The sequence below is a fragment of the Monodelphis domestica genome, chromosome 1 (genome assembly GCF_027887165.1).
Source record: "Monodelphis domestica isolate mMonDom1 chromosome 1, mMonDom1.pri, whole genome shotgun sequence".
Lineage (NCBI taxonomy): Eukaryota > Metazoa > Chordata > Mammalia > Didelphimorphia > Didelphidae > Monodelphis > Monodelphis domestica.
The window spans coordinates 698,555,837-698,578,677 of NC_077227.1; the positions used below are offsets into that span (position 1 = coordinate 698,555,837).

At 40.7% G+C, this 22,841-nt stretch overlaps 1 protein-coding gene across 1 annotated transcript in view; it reads left to right on the forward strand.

Moving 5' to 3' along the window:
• The window catches only part of CRISPLD2 (cysteine rich secretory protein LCCL domain containing 2), a 90,820-nt gene that overhangs the window by 17,305 nt on the left and 50,674 nt on the right, over positions 1 to 22,841 (forward strand). Inside the window, exons 2-5 of the mRNA XM_001375058.5 lie at positions 5,957 to 6,300; positions 15,411 to 15,529; positions 19,741 to 19,873; positions 22,494 to 22,609. Coding sequence (XP_001375095.2) covers positions 6,061 to 6,300; positions 15,411 to 15,529; positions 19,741 to 19,873; positions 22,494 to 22,609 — 608 coding nt within the window. The 5' untranslated portion in view covers positions 5,957 to 6,060. The remainder of the gene's footprint in view (positions 1 to 5,956; positions 6,301 to 15,410; positions 15,530 to 19,740; positions 19,874 to 22,493; positions 22,610 to 22,841) is intronic.

Consider the following 22,841-nt stretch of genomic DNA (forward strand, 5'->3'; position numbering starts at 1 on the left):
GATTTGTGGATGTGTAGGGCAAATGTCATCCCAATGTCAAGCTCCATCAAATCTCTGGGCCTGGGCTGACGCACATGGCCTGTGACACATATTATCTGACCAAGAAGACCATGTGTCCTCCAATGGATAAGAGAAAGGCATCAAAGAATGCTGACATGAGAATTCATCATCCTGACTTTGGAAAGCCTGCCTTCCATGAACTCTCCGATGAGTTATGGTAGATATCGGTCATTTTCAAGACTGCACCCCTGATGGCCACTGTCCCAGGCCCTTGGTAAAAATGCCTGTTGACTGGTTATGTTGGTGTTAGTTTGCTAGTCCTTAAGGTCAAACCACTGGCTGCCCTGTTCAGAGAGGAAGGGGACTTTGAAAATTGGCTCTCTCAGCTTCTGCACAAAGGGTTTGGTAGAAATGCCCTGGTTATAACTTCTGATTGACTTCATTAGCAATGGATTATTAGTGGATGGGGAATTTGCCTCAGTTTCCTCATTTGTAAAATGAGTTGGAGAAATAAATGGAAAACCACTTCAGTATCCAGTATTTTCTTTGCTAAGAAAACCCAAAATGGAGTCATGAAGAGTCATAAAGATAAACTGAAATGACCAAATAGCAATCACAACAATCCATGGGCATATTATTTGAAGTGGCATGAAAGTATCCATCATTTTGATTAGCAAAGAACCCTGTGACTCTTTCCTTCCTATCACCTCCAGTCGGATTATCATGTGAATATTTTGTCATTCTGTCAGGAGGCAGAGTGTCGCAATAGAAATAACATTGGATTTTAATTAAAAAGACTTGCATTCACATCTCATTTTTTGCCACTTATTACCTGTGAAACCTTGAGCAAATAACTAGACCTCTCTGGGCCTTAGATTACCCCTTTCCAGCTCTAAATTTATGATACTGCCATGGCACAAAACATATTTAGAACTACTATTTTGGAAATGTTTCCAGATCCAATGGCACATTCTTCCAAAGAGCCTTAGTGGTGTCCACTTGTCCTCCTTGAGTTTTGGAAATTACTTAAAAAAACATTCAGAGGCATAAAAAGTGGAGACCAAGTTGAGTGACAGTCGTTTGGTTTAAAATGAGATGTGACTATAGTGTAATAAGGATGATTAAAAAAATGAACCAGCTCTGAAAGATCATAGATTTAGACTAGAAAGGACCTTCAAGACCTATATTGTTCAATCTTTCCAGAGCTTAGACAATTGAGATCCAGATATATTAAATTACTTGACCAAGTTTGCATAGGGCAGAACCAGGATTCCAATCAAAGTCTTCTGACTACAAGTTCAACTATTATCCCATGCAATTTCACTTGCCTGACCCCTACCTACCCCAACTCCAAATTCCATGATATATAAATCTTTGGAGCAAAGAAAACATTTTTGTATGAGTGCTCTTTTGTATATATGTGCTCTAGTTTTAGAAGTTTTATTACTTTATGGTTTTATCTCATAAAGTTTGAGTTACCCAAATGTTTTTTTATTCTTTCACATGGATATTAAAGGGAAATGTTATGAGGGCAGGCAGATTTACCTTAGTTTTTGGCTTAGGCCCTCCCAAAACTTCTTTAAGCTTTGAGTTAGCATCTGTAAAACATAACAGCTTGGGGGAACTAGGTGGCTCAGTGGATAAAGAGCCAGACCCAGAGGTAGAAGATTCTGGGTTCCAATCTGGCCTCCGCCACTTCCTAGCTCTGGGTAAATCACTTGACTCTCCATTGCCTATCTCTTACCACTCTTCTGGCTTGGAGCCAATATATAGTATTAACTCTAAGATAGCAGATAAGGGTTTTTTAAAAAAATAAAAACATCCCAGCCCCTATCAACTATAGGACATATTAGTTCGAAGAAGGAAGCATTTAATTAAATAAGTTATATACAAGGAAAATCCCATTTATACATTCAGGGTACACATTCTCACAAATTCCACCACTAGTGGAAGAAAGATCATATATAGGGAACGTGTGTTGACTGGGGAACACATTTATAAGAATGTATATACATAAGGAACATGTATAGGCAGAACGGTGACTATTTCTAGGACCATATCACAGCTAGAGCCTCGTTATGTTTTTGATATGACTGATGCTTTTTCTGAAATGCTGCAAGCTCTGGGGTTCTGTACTTCCTTCATAGTTCAGCAATCAACTAATCTTCAGCAGTTCTGCTATCAACTTTAATTTGCTGGTTCTCCTCCATAACTTCAGAAAAAGAGATTGTGCTGTTGTAACCCAGCTTTGAGTTTAGCCTATAGCCTCAGTGGTTATTTTGGTTCTTCTATGAGTCAGACACAGGGCTGTACTCAGCCAGCCATCAAAAATCCTAGGCTTAAATTATTCTTGATTCATGAACTTCTTTGCTTCTCCCTAAGTTATTACACCTTAAACTCATTCTATAATTAGAGTATAAAGGTATAAAGAATGCCTTTGTTTCATCCAGTGGTGTAGGTCCATGTAAATCCTACCAAGAGCTTTATTTAGCAAGGTTAGGAAGGAAGGGAAGGTAGAGCAGATTGACCTTCATCCTGCCTTGCCAGACACCAAAATCACTATTCTCTACATATCAATCACTAATTCACATGTAGTTTTAATATTTAACCCTTATCTTTAAGTTTTATTTTATCTCTACATATTGTGTGTTTTTTTTGTTTTTTTTTTTGCAAATGTTTATATTTTGCAGTAGAATGTCTAACTCAAAAGAAGAGTCTAGGAATATTCTGGAGAAATGTTGCCAGATTAGTTAGGATTCCAATGGAATACTGGAAAGAATGGTACATCTTTCCCATCATTCCCAAAAAGCAATACTTCTGGGAAGGTTGTCCAAGTGTAATACCAAACATCCAGTGTTTGGATTATGTTTATTTATATCTGTCAGAGTTACAACGTTGGGGATTTTGACATTTCTCTCATTGACCTTGCTTCCCACCACTCTACCCTGTGCTGGAGAGTTCCCATGGCTCAGTTTTCTCTCTTAACTATGTTAGCATGATTTTCTTCTTGCTCTCCTGTATATCCTACCTCATTCTCTCTTACTGTCTCTTCTGCTCTTTATCCTTTTGGGTTTTGGAAACAGTCTAACATCTCATAATGGCAGAGTTGTAGGGGACCTTAAAGATCATCTCTTCCAGGATTCCTTAAATGGGTCAATGGATAGATTTCAGGGAGTTTATGAACTTGGGTTTGGGGGAAATTATACCTTGTTTTCAATGTAATTGGTTTCCTTTGTATCCTTATGTATTTAATTTTGTGCCTTTAAAAACATTATTTGGAAAATGGATCCATGGACTTTACCAGTCTGCCAAAAAAGGCACTGGGACCCCAAAATGGTTAAGAACTCCTGATCTAGTTCTGCTCCTCATTTTACATAGGAGGAAACTGAGGCTCACATGGGGGGGAATTACTTGCCTAAGATGAAATACTGTTCCCAGTAGCAGAGCTGGAACTTGAACCTAGGGCTTCTTGTACCAAATTTGATTCCCCATCCCCTCATTTATACCGTATGTATACTATTATTTGACTTTTGATTCCTCATCTAGTCTTAATTTTTGCCAGTTCAGTTACTTTGACATTGATTAAACCCCAATCCATACAGCACAATGTGCTTGGTGCTAGGAAAGTTATAAAGTTATATAAGACGTGACTTCTGGATATTACAGTTTAATAGGGAATAAGACTCTAGGAGAGTTGATCTTTGACTAATTCCTAGCCCAGAAGGCTCAGAATGTAATTAGAAGGATTAACAAAGTATTAAGCTAATTGTGAAGAGATCTATGCCCTGATTTCATTGGACTATGTGAACAACTTTCTCTGATGGACTTAAATGGAGCAAACTGGCCTTTACACAGCTTAAGCTCTAGGGAGAGACCTGAATTCCCCGGGGAATCTAGCTTTGGTAGCCTTGCAAGGAGTAGAAAGGAGGGGATTTTTATCTCCATCCCACTATGGCCATGAAGTATTGATCATGATATCTTGCCCAGAGGGAAATATCTTACCCAGCATTGGAGTTCCTCTTTTTGAGCCAGTGGGAGAGGAGCCTGGCTCCTTGAGGAATCCCACTTGAGGGTAGCAGGGAAAAGGGAATTCTCTCTCTTCCCACATAATGTGGTCAAGTTGCTTGGAAAAGGAATGAGTTGGCGTGTAGGAGTCACCCCATCTAGCACGAGTGGAGATGCATGTGTCTAGATAGAGAGCCAAATCACAGAAGGGAAGAAACAGCTTCAAGAGAGGCTGGCGGCAGAGAGGAGAGATGGCGGTCAGGAATAAGGCTAGTCTTTGGGATCCCAGCCAAGGGAAACATCCAGCAAAGATGCTGCACCCCCAGAGTTGTTGTATGAGGACTATATGAACACAGGAAGGACCCTGGAGCCCTGTAGTATCACTAGCTATAAATTGCTTTAGCCACATGTGTTTTCTTACTTTGGGTCTCAGCACCACTGTACTTTTTAAGTTTGTGCTTGGTCTTCCCAGCAATTCCATATGGATGTGTGAGAACATGCTTCAGATTTAGGGGAGCAGAGGAATATTTTAAAGCTATCATTTTGATTATGCCATTTAAGCAAATGCCTTTGATAAGATCTAATTGAGTATATTGGTGGATTGTTGGATTTTTTAAACCGGTCTTAGAATCAGTACCATGTATTGGCTCCAAGGCAGAAGAGTGGTAAGGGCTAGGCAATGGGGGTTAAGTGACTTGCCCAGGGTCACACAGCTAGGCAGTGTTTGAGGCCAGATTTGAACCCAGGAACTTCTTTCTCTAGGCCTGGATTTCAATCAATGGAGTTACCTAGCTGCCTTGTGTTGGCTGATTGTTTGTAGAAAACACACTAGTGAACTTCAAGGTAGTAACCACTCTCTGGGTACCTAACCAGCAAATGTGAGTATAAATTGGGACAGGAGCCCAGAAGGGGGGCACTATCTATGGACATGGATCAATATAATATTACCTAAGTACATTAGAGATACATGAAACAAACCAATCAAGAACATTATTTCTAAGTTAGTCAAAGCTTCAGTCAATTGGAGGAAGAGACTGGGTTGAGTATCTAGGGGACTATGAGAAAGAAACAAGTTTGAGAACTCATCTAGAGCTATCTCAGTGTATATGTTAGCAAGTAAATGAAACAGATCTAGAATTCCATGGGAATGATGACTGGTTTTTCAGTACACCTCAGACTCTGCCTCAATCGTGGATCCTCTCAAAGCTCCAGTTCAAAGTTCAGCAGTGTTCATTGCTTTGTACAGATCCCTCTATGGTCCTGTCTAGTCTTCGGTGGGATAGGATTCACTAGACTATCTCTTTTTATTTACCTAATGTTTTTCTTCCTGCGGAGTTCTCATTCACCAAAAGGACTCCTATTTTAAATGGGCTTAGACAGGGAGGAGTTCTAAACCTGGGATCCATGAACTTGGGTTTCTGAAGATGCTTTGATGACTATATTTCAAATTAATTGGCTTCCTTTGCATCCTATATATTTTATTTATTTAAAAATGTTATTCTGAGAAAGGATCTAAAGGGTTCAGAGCTGCACCAGAGTGTCAAACAGATTTAATGCTCAAAAAAAAAGAGAAAGGTTAAGAACACCTAGGCCCAGGCCTTGATCTCTGGAGGAACCCAGTGGTGAGCTTTTCCCTCAGGGGAATTCACAGTAGTCATATCCTTAGGCAATTTTCCTTCAGAAATTGATTCCTGTTCTAGTTGCTTCTGAGATGATTGATTGATTGATTGATTGATTGGTCATCCTGGGTAAGTAGGAAACCTCCCTCAAAACTAGAAAATATGAGGTCAGGAGTATGTGGGACAATGTAATTATTAGACTTTTGCCCTGGGTTGTATTTGGTACCCAAGCAGTCTTGCCTGACTAGAAATCCTTCCAGGGGCAGTCAACACTGTGTCTGGATTGATGCTAACGTGTGTTCTTCATTGGTTTTTCTTCTGTTTCATTCCAGATCTATTAAGAACACTCTAACTTCCCTCCAGAAGACAAGTGCTAGAAGGATTGCCTCAACACAAGAGCCTAGGATCATTCTGATTCCTGCTATAAAATTAAACCATGAGTCCCACCCTGGCTTGCATTGTCTCCCTGGGATTGGCATTTTTAATATGTCAAACGCAGGCTTTTTTCCTGCCTAATGCCACTCATTTGGAGAAGCTTCTGAGCAAATACCAGAATGACCAGCCTCATTCCAGAAGCAAGAGAGCCATCCCCAGGGCAGACAGGGAAGAGATACTAAAGCTTCACAACAAACTGAGAGGTCAGGTCTACCCTTCAGCCTCCAATATGGAATACATGGTAAGCCTACCCTTTGGTAGCAAATGAGGAAGGGCTGGGGTGATGACCCTACTTCACTTCTCTTTCCGACTCTTCTGCAGGTGCTTTTCTTTAAAGGTGATCATTGATCTCATTTCTGATTTATGACTTTTTCCTTTTTTTTTCAGGATTCTTTACCTTCTAAGCATTTAACACAATTGATTCCTCATGGAAACTCTTCTCCTTTGTCTCCTGAAGTCTCCTCATTCTCTTGGTGCTTCTTTGACTCTTTCTCTTCTTTTAATCATAATTTCAAGATATCTTTTGTTATTTTCATATCTGAATATGGTTCTCCTCCTTGACATTTCCATATCAATCTTTCTTTTCCACATTCTATTCTTTTTGGACATTTCCCTGGTCTTAGCACTCATTTCCTCTCTTCTAGTTCCTACCTTTTCCTTATAGAATATAAGTAGAATTTTCCCACATTTTTGTGTGCCACTCTTCTTAGGATAATGTTTGTAAATAAATAAAAATAATGTGTTTATTTTTATTTTTAAACCTTTGCCTTCCATCTTAGAACCAACACTGGATTGGTTCTAAGGCAGAAGAGTAGTAAGGGTAGGCAATTGGAGTCAGTGACTTGTCTAGAGTCACATACCTAGAAAATATTTGAGGCAAGATTTGAACTTATCTCTAGACCTGGCTCTCTATCCACCAAGCCACCTAACTGTCCCCTCTCTTTTATATTTACTTCAAATGTCAGAACTGAAGGGAACCATAGAAATCATCAGACCAACCTCCTTCTTTTACTGATGAGGAAACTGAGGTTCATAGAACAAAAGACATTACTTCCTCCAATTACTGCTCCTTTTCCTTTCCATCCACGCCTTGAATAGACCTAGAGAATGGACAAAATTAGAATCAGACAGAGGAGAAGTGGATTGGTGGCCCCATCCAAGGGCCATTTTGTTCTTTCTCTCTCTCTTTCTTAAATTAAAAAGGTTTTTTTTTCCTTTCTTTTTTGGCCCTGAAATTCCTGACAGCGTATGGTAGGTCTTACTGTAATAATCCTTAGGAAAACTTGCTTCACAAAGAGGAAAGTGAAAAACAGGAAAGTAAAGACAGTAAATACTGTATGAGCTCCATGTCTGGTCTTCTTGAGCATTAGTCATTCTGGCCTCATTAGCTAGAAGCAGGGATCCTCAGAATTTTTATTTCACGCCTCGATAATGGGCAGTGACCTGGAGAAGGAAGAATGGCTCTGATCAAGGAAATAGACGGCCCCACCAGAAAGATGTTTTTATTGGCCAGTGGGTTTAACCCCACCCCAACTGTCCGATATTCCTTGGATGGCTTATTGAAAGCAGTTACTGTTTTTTCCTTAACCTTTTCTAGTGGTTTTTCCTGGAGGATTTAGGACACTAAAGAGAAGCTTAAATGCCACAAAGGAAGAAGTTGGGTATAAATGAGTGCCACTGGCAAAGTCCATAATTGCCTTTTGTGCCCTCCCTCCCAATTAACTTAATATTCCCTTGGTTTTATTTTAATGCCTAGCCCTTGAACTTTTGAATCCTATGATTCAGTTGGCAAAACTTGGCTTCAGTGTAACGAGCCCTCCTAGGGCTAAGAGGCCCCGAGACCATTAGAAGCAGGCTTAGCACTTTGTCTTAATGATGCAGAAAACTCAGGGAATCATGGGATTTAGAGGTAGAAAGGACATTAGAGGCCATCTACTCCCCACCCTGGCAGAGCCCCAGAGGAATCAGTTGATGGGCTCAGGATCTTATAGGTAGGAAAGGGCAGAGCCTGGATTCAAACACGAGCCCTCTGATGTCAAAGACTGTCCATAGTTCCCAGCACCACTGTTAGAGATTGTATAGTTTAACCTCTTAATTTTGCAGATGAAGAACTTGATGAGTTCCCTCAAAGACAAAAAGGCAGTAAGGTAGAGAACCGGAATTTGAATCAGATACCCTGACTCCAATCCAGGTCTCCCTTCCACCACATTCCTCAGCCTCAGACAGTTTACTCTTACTTATATAAAAGATCAAGCCTGGAGTCAGGAAGATCCGAATTAAAATCCAGCTAGCTGTGTGACGCTGGACCAGTTTGCCTCAGTTTCCTCATCTGCTAAATGATCTGGAGAAGAAAATGGTAAACCACTCCAGAATCTTTGCCAAGAAAACCCTAGATGGGGTTGCAAAGAATTGGACACGACTGGAATGACTACAAATAGAAAAGACAGGAGAAAAAGAGACATCCAGAAACCCCACTGCTGATTTGTGAGGAGGGAGTAAAATTGCTGAGCCTTAGCCAAATGCTCTTTTTGCTTCCTCCTCCTTCCTCCCTTATCTCTATCACCCGATGTCCCTGGTTTCCTTCACGCCCCAGCTAAAGTCCTGCTTTCTGCAAGAAACCTTTCCCCATTCTGCTCTAGCTTTGGGTTTTCTCCCTGTGCTTCTCTCCAGGTTTTCCTCTGTACATGGTTGTTTACATATGGACTTCCCTATTAGACTGTGAGCTCCCTGAGACCAGGGACTGGCTTTGCCTTCCTTGGAATCCCAGCACAGTGCATGGTTTGTGTTGTTTCTGAGTTGTTTTTAGTCATGTCTGAAACCCTATTTGGCATTTTCTTGGCAGCCAGTTGTCATTTCTTTCTCCAGCTCATTTGACAGATAAGTAAACTGAGGCAAACACGGTGAAGTGACTTGTCCAAGTTGTGGTCATACTTGAACTTGGGAAGAGGAGTTTTCTTGACTCTGGGTCTAGAGTTTTATGCACTATGGTGCCATCTAGCTACCCTAGGCTTGGTGCATAAAAGGTGCTTAATAAATGCTTATTGACTTAGAAAGGAATTTTTGACATAGTCATAGACTGAAGGAGAATAAATCTACAAGTTCACTTGGCCTGATTCCTTTATCTTACAAACTAGAGAATCCAGACCTAGAGAGGGGATGGTCTAGGTTCAGGGTTAAAGTGAAGGAACCCTTCTTATAAACTAGAAAATCCAGACCTAGAGAGTGGATGGTCTAGGTTCAGGGTTAAAGTGAAGGAACCCTTCAGGGGTGGTCTGATTAATTTATAGGCAGGGCTAAGAATAAAACTAGCAATATATTGCACTTAAATGGCTGCAATTAAAAAGCTACTTGTGGTAGTTAAAGCTACATTTTATTTTATTAATATTTTCTTTTTCTCCAATTATACATAAAACCATTTAAAGCATTAAAAACATTTTGATTTCCAAATTCTTTCCCCTCCTCTTCTCTTCCCTCTCTTCCCTTTCTGAGTTAGTAAACAATCTGATATAGTTTTTACATGTGCAATCATGTAAAACATTTTTGCATAGTAGTCATTTTGTGGAACTAATAAAGAAGAAGAAAGAAAGTGAAGAATAGGAGGTTTTGGTCTGCGTTCAGACTCCATCGGTCCTTTCTCTGGAGGCACATGATTTTTCATCATGAGTCTTTGGGGTTACCTTGGATCACTGTATTGCTGGGAACAGTTAGGTCATTCACAGTTGTTCATTAAATAATATTGCTGTTGCTGTGTACAATGTTCTTGGGGTTCTGCTCATTTCACTTTGCATCAGTTCATGGAAGTTAAAAGTGGATATTTATTTTTATTTATTTTTCAATTTTTATTTGAATTAATTTATTTAGTCAATTTAGAACATTATCCCTTGGTTACAATAATCACATTATTTCCCTCCCTTCCCTCCACCCACCCTTCCTACAGCCAACGTGCTATTTCATTGGGTTTTACATGTGTCCTTGATCAGAACCTATTTCAATGTTGTTGGTATTTGCATTAGGATGCTCATTTAGAGTCTACATCCCCAGCCATATCCCCTCGACCCATGTATTCAAGCAAAAACTGTTTTTTTTTAAACCCTCACCTTCCATCTTGGAGTCAATACTGTGTATTGGCTCCAAGGCAGAAGAGTGGTAAGGGCTAGGCAATGGGGGTCAAGTGACTTGCCCAGGGTCACATGGCTAGGAAGTATCTGAGGCCAGATTTGAACCTAGGACCTCCCATCTCTAGGCCTGCCTCTCAATCCACCGAGCTACCCAGCTGCCCCCCAAAACTGGATTTTAAAAGAATAATCATTTGAAAAAATCCTCTTTAGGTTGTACGCTCACCCATTCAGCAAATATGTATTATTGAGCTTTTTGTTCTGGGTTCTGGGCTAGGTGCAGGGACACATGACTGACCCAGACAGAGTCCCTACCCTTGGAAGCTTACAGTCCAGGTCAGAGTAACAAAATACGAGCCATAAAAGTTTCAAATACTATTCAAGACATTAATGCAATGGAGCTCACAGAGCTGCATGTCATAAGTACAGGGCGATGGAGACTTGAGTCTAGGGCTTGGAATTTGCCAACACAACCAGTCCTTCTCAGTCTAGAAATGAGAGTTTAAGACTTAAATAGTAGGATTAGACTAGGCTAGGAATAGGAAAGAAACAAACATTTTTAAAGCATCTATTATCTGCCTGGCATTGCACTCTAAGTGCTTATAAATATTTCCTTTGATCCTCACAACAGTTGATGGTATCATTATCTCCATTTTATAGTTGAGGAAATTGAGGCACTGGAGATTTGCTGAGTCACATTGTAAATATTTGAGGTCAAATTTGAACTCAGATCTTCCTGACTCCACACTCAGAACTCTATCCATTAGGTCACCTAGCTTAGCAACCCAGGGACTAGATCTGTGTTTGATGTAGAAACTTCCCTCTATCAATGAAGGTAAAGTTGCTTACCTTCAGCTTAATATCCTTGCAAGTTGCCTAGAGCATTGACAAGTTAAAGAACTTGCCCAAGGTCATACAGACAGTAAGTGTCAGAAACATCCAAGTTAGGGTTTTGGTTAAACTACTACCAGGCAAGTAGTTCTAGAGGCTGGAGAAATTGGGAAGAGGCTGAGATCAGAAGAGTTGTTCTAGACCAGAAGTTTGATTTAAGTTCTGTGGAGAAGGTGAGAATTAAGCTGGGCAGAGAAGAAGTGGGGAGGGTAATGGCTCAGGGCTTTCTTTTTAATTTGCTCCTGTCAAAGTAATGGGTTTGTACCACTGCTGTTCAGGATTAATCAAGAAGGGATTCCATGGTTCCTTTTTGACAAGGTTTTGTTATAGACCAGATGTCCCCTTCGTCTTATACATTCTCGAGTGAGAGGGCTGCCAAGACCAAAAATACCCTCCAAGTCCCTTTGGTTCTTTCTCCTTTATTAGGTTATTTCTCGAGTGCTTTTCTTCCCTCCCCTGAGAAACAGTGGCAAAGGTTATGGACCGTAGCCAAAAGTTAGCAAAGTCCACTTTGATAATGAGCCGAAGGAAAAAATAAACAGCAATTTCTAAGAAGTCTGCGGCCCTTAAGGTTGGCTCAACCAGTTGAAGGAACCGAGACTCCACCCTGCCTTCAGAGTTCGAAAAGGAATTTCCATTTTTGCCCACGTCCCCCCACTGCAGGAGTGGGCTGGAAGTGAAGTGGCTGGCTTGACCCTGCTACAGGAAGATTTCGATCATTTGGGGAGCATGTTTTAAACGGAGAGACAGGTGCTATCTTTTGCTGGGCTGGAAGCAGATGACCACAAGGCAAAATCGTGCCTGCCTATGTGCTAGAAGAATGATGGTGGACCTTGATGGTGCTTCAGGTTTGCAAGGCTTGTTATGGACATGATCTCATTTGATCCTCACCATAAACCTGGGAGGTGAGGACTATTGGCATTATTACCCTCAGTTGACACTTAAGGAAACTGGGACTGCTTCCAGATCACCCAGCTCCTTAGCAGAAGAGTTGGGACTTGAACCCAAGCCTTGCCTGACCCCCAGGCTCCTAAGCTATCATGCCTCTGGAATTGCTCGACTACTGCCTTCAGTTTGTTTCATAGTGATTGGAAATCGAGTAATAAGTGAATAAAAGGGGAGGGAAAAGGGAAGAACAGTGGCAGACAATGGAATATGGGAAAGATGAGACTGAAAGCATTCTGATGAATGAATCTCTAAACCAGAAGCAGTATGGGGCAGGCAGTATAGGGATCATTGAACTAGGACATGGGAGATCTGGGGTCAAGTTTAGTTCTGCCATTCACTAGCTGGAGGGAAGATGTTAGGGAACCCAGGGTTTGGGAGTTGGAAGGAACATAAAAGAGGGTCTAGTCCAACCCCTTCTTTTTATAGATGATGAACTGAGTCCGTCAAGGCAAACTGACCTGTCTAATGTTCCATAGCCAGGAGGTAGAAAGCTGGGATTCTAACCTAGGTCCCTTGGCTCCACAGTCACCAGTAATCCTCAAAGTTTATTCCCCTAGATGATGTCTAGGAACTTTGCCAGCCCTGACAGTCTGAGAGTCCAAGAGAGGGAATTCAGCCTTGTAGACTATGTAGAGTCAGGCATGTAGGAAAGAGACCCTGGATTTTCCAATTATTTTAAGCTTCATCTAAATCCATGAAATAACCTTGGTTGAGGGATGCCTGAAAAAGCAGAAGAGAATGAACCTCTGTTTACGCCCATTACGAATGACTTGGAAGTACTAAGCTAAACCCAAGGGATATTTATTTCTTAAGCACTGGACCTGGAATCAGGAAGTCCTGAATTCAAATTTGGCTTCAGACTAATGTTAGATTTTATGGTTGGACTGAATATTTAATTGGTCGCCAGGGATTTAATTTCTAAATCCCCAAATGAATTACTAAAGTAAAATGTAATTTATGGTAGTTTGTTTTTTACAATAGAGAGAAGATATTAAAGAAGAGAGAAAAGGGGAGAGAGAGACAGACAGACAGAGAGAGAGAGAGAGAGAGAGCTTCTTCTGATCTAGTTAGAAATTCTAAGACCCCAGCCAGGGGAAAGGAGTCTCAAGATGATGGGCCTTTCCCCCCGGCTCATGCCTCCAGAAAGGGTAAGGAAGGAAGTCAGCCTTTACACTTACCATGTTGTCAGTTCAATCAGCAGATTCTTTTATCAGCCTCAGCTCCAGCAGGCTCCACTCCAAGTGTTTATCTTTCAAACTCCAAGTGTCCCTCTTCACTCCAAGTCTTCCTTCATTCCAAGTATCTTCACTCCAAGTGACTCCCTTCAAATCTCTGTCTTTAAATGTCTCTGTTTCCACTTTTAAAGACCTTTTTTCCTTGTGTCACTTCCCCTAAATTTTTACAGCCAACGCTCCACTCCAGGACTGCCCACTCTTTCACATGTAGGTCACAGACCTTCCACTCAATGAATGAAATGGGTGTTCATAACTTTTTGTGGTTAAAATCCAAAGTGGGTAGATCTCCATACTCAACTTTAAGTACTATGCTTTACACTTTGGGGATTAAAATCTAAAAATGCACAGGGGATTAAAATTTAATCTTCATAATCAAGGAAGAGCTAAGTACCTTCATTATTACAATCAGGGGGGAGCCAAATCCAATCTTCACACCAGCTATGTGGCCCTGGGAAAGTCACTGAATTTCTGTTTGCCTTAATCCCCTGGAGAAGGAAATGGCAAATCACTCTAGCATCTTTGCCAAGAAAATTCCATGAACAGTATTGACCATGGGGTCACAAAGAGCTGGGTAGGACTGAATGACATTTTTTCTTATATGGAGCATTTCCAACTCCCTTTTCCTGCAACAGGAATCCTGCTCCCTGGATTCTGGCAGCTGTCTCTTCAGATGAGGGAGTAAGAGTCTCCTTGAGCTTGGTACAGGGGAAAGAACACTGGATTTGGAAAGGGTAGATAAGCAGCATAGTTTATAGAGGACTGTACTTGGAGTCAGGAACACCTGGGTTCAAATCTTGCCTCAGCTTTCTTAGCCTCAGCTTCCTTGTCTCTAAAATGTGGATAATAGCACCTGATTCACAGGGTTCAATCAATAGACTTTTATTAACACTACATGCCAGGCACTGTGCTAAGTGCTAAATTGTTGTGAAGATCAAATGAGCTAATATATGTGCTTTGTAAACTTTAAAATTCTTTCTCCTTCTCCTCCTCCTCCTTCTTATAAAGGACCTGAATTAGAATCCAAGTTCTGTTATACTATGGACTAGTCATCTCTTCCCTAGACCTCAGTTTACTCATTTGTAAAATAAAAGGGGTTAGACTAGGTGGTCTTCAAGATGCTTTCCAACTTAAAACCCTATAATCTTCTTTAGCTACTCAGAAAATGACCCTAACAATAGGAAGGGCCTTGTGATACTGCCCTGTAGATTTAATTTGCAAAAAACCGATTTTATATGTTTTACTCTTCTGAAGAACCTAGCTATGGTATGACTCAAAGCAAATGACTTACCGTCAGCCAAAAGACGCATATAGCAGTCTTCTCCGGGGAAGAGAAATGGCCCCTGTTGGGTTTATTCATTATCTTCTTTCCTGATGAATTATGGGTTTTTTGACCTTTCTTGGAGAAGGAAAATAGCCATAGACTTATCTTTAGCCTAGGGTCTCTGTTCTTTGCCTAGGCCCCTGTCCAAACCACAGCAGGTTCTGGCAGTATGGAAGGAAGGGGACCGGTGACTTACAAATCAAAGACTGATTTCCTTGGTACTGACTTTCAAGAACTCACACGTCATAAGGGAGTGGTTTATTGCTAGCTCTGGTATTCCTCCATGAAAATGGCTTTATTTGGAATCTTTATTTTTCCCTTTTAAAAATGTTAAAAGGCAGCTTCCTCCTTTGAGATGTTTAGATGTGGTAGTGCATGGCGTTGGACTTGTAAAGCGAGAACACTTACAAGCTATAAAAGATAATGGAATTTTAGGGTTGAATTCGTAGGCTTTTGAGCTCCTCCAGTCTAACCGCTTATTTTATAGATGTGAAACTGAGACCTAGATGGTTGACAAGTCCATCTACTGAAGATCATAGAGTGAGTGGGAATGGAATGATGGGATGAGGGCATTTTTCATTTCAGGAATATATGACAGAAATTGTTGCCAAATTTTATTGTCTCTTGTCCGCCTGCTCCATCCATTTTACGACTTTTAGGGAAGGCTTACCCGTGGTAATACTGTACTTTTCTGGTTAGAGCAGCTAAAAAGGGGTCCAACAAGCTCCATCAAATGGATTCTCAAGAGATCCAATTTCACCCTGGGGTTGGATGATTTATCCATGTCACAAGTAACCACCATTTGTCTTTGCCTATTTTTTGGTCCTTCTTTCTCATGTAGACCTGGGATGATGAGTTGGAAAAGTCAGCAACGGCCTGGGCCCAGGAATGTATCTGGGAACATGGACCTGCCACCCTCCTTGTGTCCATTGGCCAGAATCTGGCAGTCCACTGGGGCAGGTAAGAACTCGAAAACATCATTCAGGTGGTTTCTGTGATGCCTTATTTAAGCTCCCCATGGTTTGCTGAGGCAGAAGATTGGATCTATATTTGGACCATTTAGTTTGATTTTGTTTTTATCACATCATCATGCGCGTAGGTGGGATGGTACCCCAAATCAAAGGCTGTTGGTTAGGGAAGTCCTCTAGAGAATGGTGACCCAGTATTTTCCATGAGTACTATTGGAAAATAGCTTTGGGTACATGGCCTGATCACACTGTGGCTGCAGAGCCATCTTCACATACAGCAAACTCTGCTCCTTCATCATGGACGTGTTCCTGGAGGTTAGTTAGGTTGATTGATGGGACACACGTAAATGCTCTTATTGGCTGATCAGGAAGATGAACATTCCAGGGATGGGTTGAGTGAGTTTCATCATTTTAGATCCTGAAGGAGAATTCTCTCTACCATTAGTAGGATGAAAAAATGAATATTAATAGGATGAAAAACCACAAAGATGATCGTTCTCAGTTTCTAGCCTTATCTCATGTTACTAAAATGGAAGAGCATTGGTTTGGAAGTCAGAGGATCAACACTTACCTTTCTTTGTATGACCCTAAGCAATGTCCTCACCTTCCTGGCTCATGGTTTTCTCATCAGGCTTGAATTAGATGCCTTGAAGGTCCCTTTCAGTTCTAAATTTATGCTCCTACTTTCTTCCTGGATATTCTTCAATAGACCAACCCATAGTCTGACCAATAGATTAGTCTGTAGACTAACTCCAGCTCCTACAAACATAGCCTGTGCTCTCCTTAATGGCCCATGATGCCCTCTGTGTCTGGGATATTTTCCCTCCTCCTTCTTATCTGCTGAATTTCTATACATCATTTGAAACCCTGTTTACAGGAGGTTTTCCCTAATTCACCCCCCACTTTAGTTGCCAATGGTTCTCTTCAAATCCTATAATGCACTTGAGTTTTGCAATTCTCTAATGTGCTTATCAAATCCCAGGTGTGATGTGCATGCCCATACATATCTCCCTGTGCCATTGGACATTCCATGAGGAGCTCCTCTGAACTTTGAATTACCCTCAGTAGCTAGCACAGGGCTCTGAAAAGAGCAGGCACCAAACACATGTTGGTATTTTTCCTTTAAACTACCTTTTTTAGGTTGGACTTTTAAATGGCTTTAAAAAAATGTTAAGTTAGAGATTTGCTTTTATTTGAAGCCCAGATGTTATTTTCCTTCCTTTCTCTGCCTCCTCCTCATTTCCAGCTCTGGAGTCTAATTTTGTCCATGAGTCCCACATTTGGTGAGGGGGTGGAGCTTGCTATGTTTTCACAATTAATCCTAATTGCCTATCGCAATGGTAATCAAGGAGTCAACAAACATTCATTTTACTTATTTTTTTTTCAGGCAGCAAAGGATTTATTTATTTTTAAAATATATTTTGTTTTCCCAATTACATGTAATATGAATTTTCAACATATATTTTCCAAAATTATAAGATCCAAATTGTCTCCCTCCCTTCTTTCCTTGCCTTTTCTTAAAGATGGCAAACAATTTGATCTGGATTATTCATGTGTTATCAAGCAAAACATACTTCCATATTGGTCATTGTTGTAAGAGAATACTCATATAAAACCCATCCCCCCAATAAAAACATAAATAAATGAAAGTGAAGGATTGCAAGCTTTCATCTGCATTTCTACTCCCACAGTTCTTTCTCTTGGTGTGGATAGCATTCTTTGTCCCAAGTCCCTCAGAATTGTCCTGGATCATTGCATTGCTGTTGATAGCTAAGTCTGTCACAGTTGATCATTCCACAATATTGCTGTTACTGTGTACAGTGTTTTCCTGGTTCTGCTCATTTCACTCTGCATCAGTTCGGGGAGGTCTTTCCAATTCATATAAAAATCAAGCAGTTCATCATTCCTTATAGCACAATAGTATTCCATCCCCATCATATACCACAGTTTGTTCAGCCATTCCCTCATTGATGGACATCCCCTCAATTTCCAATTCCTTCACCCACAAAAAGAGCTGCTATAAATATTTTTGTAAGAATAGGTCCTCCCCACCCTTTTTCTTTTATCTGTTTGGGATACACACTGAGTAGTGGCATTATGTGATCAAAGAGTATGTACAGTTTTATAGCCCTGAGGCATAGTTACACATTTCCCTCCAGAATGTCAACAAATATTCATTACTCACTTATTATATGCCAGAAACTGTGATAAGTACAGAGAGGCAAAAATAAGAGAGGCAAAAACCCAAGGAGCTTTCATTGCAAGGTTTCATGATGTTTCTTACAGAGAATCAATACACATAGTGGATAGAGAGCCAAATGTAGAGTCAGGAGGACCTGGATTCAAATCTAACCTCAAACACTTTCTATCTGTGTGACCCTGGTCAAATCATTTAACTCCCTGTTTGCCTAGCCCTTGCCACTCTTCTGTAGAATTACTAAGACAGAAGGTAGAGATTTTTTAAAAATTTAAATCTCAGGAGAATAAGCAGCTGCGAAGAGGATTGGTATTTGCCCAGAAGCTCAGCATGTATCTTATTTTTCTGAACCGCTGTTCGGTAGAGATGGAATGTCTTTGGAAGCATCCCTGACCACCACCATAGCACTCTTGGTCCCAGCAGTCATTGTTACAAGACCTCTAAACCGCCTCATTCACCACATGGCTCTTAAATGGTCACTTCTTATTCTAGTTTTTCCTTTATTGAAACCACGTTGTTTATACTTGCTGGTCATAGACCTCCACCTCATCTCCACCCCTTGCCCCCCTTCCAACATTTGCATACAGTTTATTTTCTTTTCTAGTAATGTTTCGTGCCAACCTAGCAAACAGGGAATTAATCTGTCACTCCAAAGCAAGCCATTCCACCAGTTTCTGCGGGGAATAACTCAGCCGGTGTGCCTTACCTGACCAGGGTGCAATAACAGGTCCTGGTTCTTCCTTTGGGAGTCCAGACTTAGAGCAGAGAAGAAAGTGGAAAAATTCAGATGAACATGTACGTGTCAGTGCTGTAGAGATGTGGATATTGGAAAGCTTCCAAAGACTTGATTAAATTTTCCAGTTTTCACCTGGGTTCTTGGTATCATATAAACAAATGGAGTAGCATTAATTATTCATTAGTGAGGTTTCTTAGCTGTGACTTTAAATTTTTTTTTGTTCTGAACTCAGTGAATACCAAGAGAGGAAAATATTTCCATATACCAAGTCGAACAGAGTAAAGGATTACATATGAAAGCACAAATCTATTAGATAGTTTGCTTTTTAAAAAGTGTAAAATAAATTCAGCATGTACTTTCAAAGCTGTCTTGCTCATTTGTGTTTTCCTCTACATTTCCTTCTTTTCCTTTCAGTGCATTTTATTTTATTTTATTTAGTTAAAAAAATTTTTTTAAACTCTTACCTTCTGACTTGGAACCAATACTGTGTATTGGCTCCAAGGCAGAAGAGTGGTAAGGGCTAGGCAAATGGGGTTCAAGTGACTTGCCCAGGGTCACACAGCTGGGAAGTGTCTGAGGCCAGATTTGAACCTAGGACCACCTGTCTCTAGGCTTAGCTCTCCATCCACTGAGCTAACCAGCTGCCCCCACCTCATTTTATTTAAAGCAGTGTCATTACCTGTTTTTTTTTTTCAGAAAACCTTAACCTCAGTCAGCACTCAGATGTGATTAGCTCAGGGTCTGAAGGTATTTCTTCTTTGATGCTCAGGTGTTCAGCCAGAAGAAAAGATTTAATGGGAAGATGATAACTGACTTGACATCTTTGCACGTTTGCATGTACAGGAGCCATTGGACATCTTCTAACTGCCCCCCCCAAATGCAGACCCAGCATCAGGGGGTAGAAATCACAGGGAGCCAAGTTGTGGTTCAATCAAAGAAAGAGCTACCTAATGTTGAAATAATATTAATCATTATTAATATGAGAATATTATAAATCATATTTAACAACAACACAGGAATCTCCCTAATTATTGGAGCAAGCCAAAGAAGGAATGAACATCCTTTCGTGGTAGTGAATTTCCTGTCACTTAAGGTCTTCAAGCAGAGGGTCGCTGACTTCTCATTTTGGGCGTCAAAAACAGGATTCTTGCTTTTTGTAGGGGTCACTGGCTTGAGGCCCCTTCAAACTCTGTGATTCAAAGAATTTATGTCAAAGTAACTGCTGGCTTAGGTTTTCTTCATTGTCACAAAAATGGTTCTGGTTCCACAGGTATCGTTCTCCAGCCTTCCACGTCCAATCATGGTATGATGAAGTAAAAGATTATACGTATCCTTACCCTCATGAATGTGACCCTTGGTGTCCGGAGAGATGTTCGGGTCCTATGTGCACCCATTACACCCAGGTAAGGAGCTGGAAAATGGAAAAGCTGGGATGCTGGCCAATACAGGTCATCTGAAGGAAAAATGAAAATGAATATTTTGGGAGAAATTTTGGGAACTGCTACTTTTCCCTCCTGACAAGGGTGAAAGGGTAGGAGAGAAAATGTTTATTGTTCAGAAAACGAGAGCAGATAACTATTTGAGGTATGTTGGCATCAGACTTGACTCCTTGGCATAGAGGTAGTTGGATCGGGGGGTCACTGGATCTGGAGTCAGGAAGACCTGAGTTCAATTATTGCCTCAAACACTTAATAGTTGGAGACTCTAGGGAAGTCACTTAACCTCTGCCACAGTTTCCTCAACTATAAAATGGGGGTGGGACAGCTAGGTGGTACATTGGATAGAGGACTGAACTTGGAACCAGGAAGACTCATCTTTACCAGTTCAAATCCAGCCTCAGACACTTACTAGTGGGGTGACTCTGGGCAAGTTACTTAACTCTGTTTGCCTCAGTTTCCTTATCTGGAGGAATGAATTGGAGGAAGAAATGGCAAACTATGCCAATGTCTTTGTCAAGAAAACCCCAAACGGGGCCACAAAGAGTTGGAAATGATTGAAAATGATTGAGCAATGAATTGGGGGATAATAATGGCATCTACCTCACAGGGTTGTTGGGAGGATTAAATGGGAGTATATATATATTTTTTTTTCTAGGCAAGTGTTAGTTTTATTCTTCTTTTTTTTTTTTTTACTTTTTAAACCTTATTTTATTTGGTTATTTACAAACATTATTCATTGGAAACAATGATCATTATCTTTTCCTCCTCCCCACCCACCTCCCACCACCTCTCCCATAGCCGGCGCACAATTCCACTGGGTATCACATGTGTTCTTGGTTCGAACCCATTTCCATGTTGTTGGTATTTGCACTGGAGTGTTCATTTAGAGTCTCTCCTCAGTCATTTCCCCTGTAGTTAAGCAGTTGCTTTTCATCGGTGTTTTTACTCCCACAGTTTATCCTCTGCTTGTGGATAGTGTTTTTTAGATCCCTGCAGATTGTTCAGGATCACTGCGCATGGACACTAATGGAGAAGTCCATTACCTTCGATTGTACCACAGTGTGTCAGTCTCTGTGTACAATGTTCTCCTGGTTCTGCTCCTTTCACTCTGCATCACTTCTTGGAGATTGTTCCAGTCTCCATGGAATTTCTCCACTTTATTATTCCTTTGAGCACAATAGTATTCCATCACCAACATATACCACAATTTGTTCAGCCATTCCCCAATGGAAGGGCATCCCCTCGTTTTCCAATTTTTGGCCACCACAAAGAGCGCAGCTATGAATATTCTTGTACAAGTCTTTTTCCTTATTATCTCTTTGGGGTACAAACCCAGCAGTGCTATGGCTGGATCAAAGGGCAGACAGTCTTTTAGCGCCCTTTGGGCATAGTTCCAAATTGCCCTCCAGAATGGTTGGATCAATTCACAACTCCACCAGCAATGAATTAGTGTCCCCACTTTACCACATCCCCTCCAGCATTCATTACTTTCCTTTGCTGTTGTGTTAGCCAATTTGCTAGGTGTGAGGTGATACCTCAGAGTTGTTTTGATTTGCATCTCTCGGATTATAAGAGATGTAGAACACTTCTTCATGTGCTTGTTAATAGTTTTGATTTCTTTATCTGAGAACTGCCTATCCATGTCCCTTGCCCATTTATCAATTGGAGAATGGCTTGATTATTTGTACAATTGATTTAGCTCTTTATAAATTTGAGTAATTAAACCTTTGTTAGAGGTTTTTATGAAGATTGTTTCCCAATTTGTTGCTTTCCTTCTGATTTTAGTTACATTGGTTTTGTTTGTACAAAAACTTTTTAATTTGATGTAGTCAAAATTATTTATTTTACATTTTGTGACTCTTTCTATGTCTTGCTTGGTTTTAAAGTCTTTCCCTTCCCAAAGGTCTGACATGTATACTATTCTGTGTTTACCTAATTTACTTATAGTTTCCTTCTTTATGTTCATGTCAGTTACCCATTTTGAATTTATCTTGGTGTAGGGTGTGAGGTGTTGATCTAATCCTAATCTCTCCCACACTGTCTTCCAGTTTTCCCAGCGGGAATATATTTTAAAACACTTAGCACTGATTATCCCTGGCACACAGAAGGAGCTTAATAAATGCTTATTTATTGGTATTGATATAAAATGCTTTGTTTCTTTTTTTATTCTGTGCCTCAAATCAGGGCCTACCTTATAGCAAAATGGCAAAACATGAAGGCAGCCATTTTGAACTTTGGTGCCCTCTCACATCACTTCCAGTGCCCTTCTCTATCCAATGGCCCCATTCCCCCCATATTGCCCAGTTAGACCTGCTATGGTGTTGATGATTTAAGGGGCTACCATTCCCAGGGGAAATTGCCTTTTATCAGAAGAGATTCAGGAAGACCAGAAAGTTTTTAGACTCAAAAGAATGAATCTCTAATGATGGAATTTCAGATCTTATGAAAGGTAGGGGAGGGGGTACAAAGATATTTGGGGGGAAGGTCCTGCTCAGTGTGTTGTCAGTCACACCGTGTTTGCTGACCATCTAACTTGCTCCTTTGTGCTCTAACATATATGCCATGTTTTTAATTTTTTTTCCAGATAGTTTGGGCAACTACCAACAAGGTTGGATGTGCTGTGAATACATGCAGAAGGATCAATGTCTGGGGAGACGTGTGGGAGAATGCAGTCTATCTCGTCTGTAATTATTCCCCAAAGTAAGAAAGATACAGAATGGTCTTTTAATTTTGAACTCAAAATATGCAATAAGAGAACTTCATTGGAGCAATGAGGTGGGTCAGTGCATAGAGAGACAGCCCTGGAGATGGGAGGTCCTGGATTCAAATCTGACCTCAGACATTTCTCATTGTTTAATCTTGGGCAAGTCACTTGACCCCCATTGCCTATCCCTCATTGCTCTTTTGCTTTGGAACCAATACTTAGTATTTT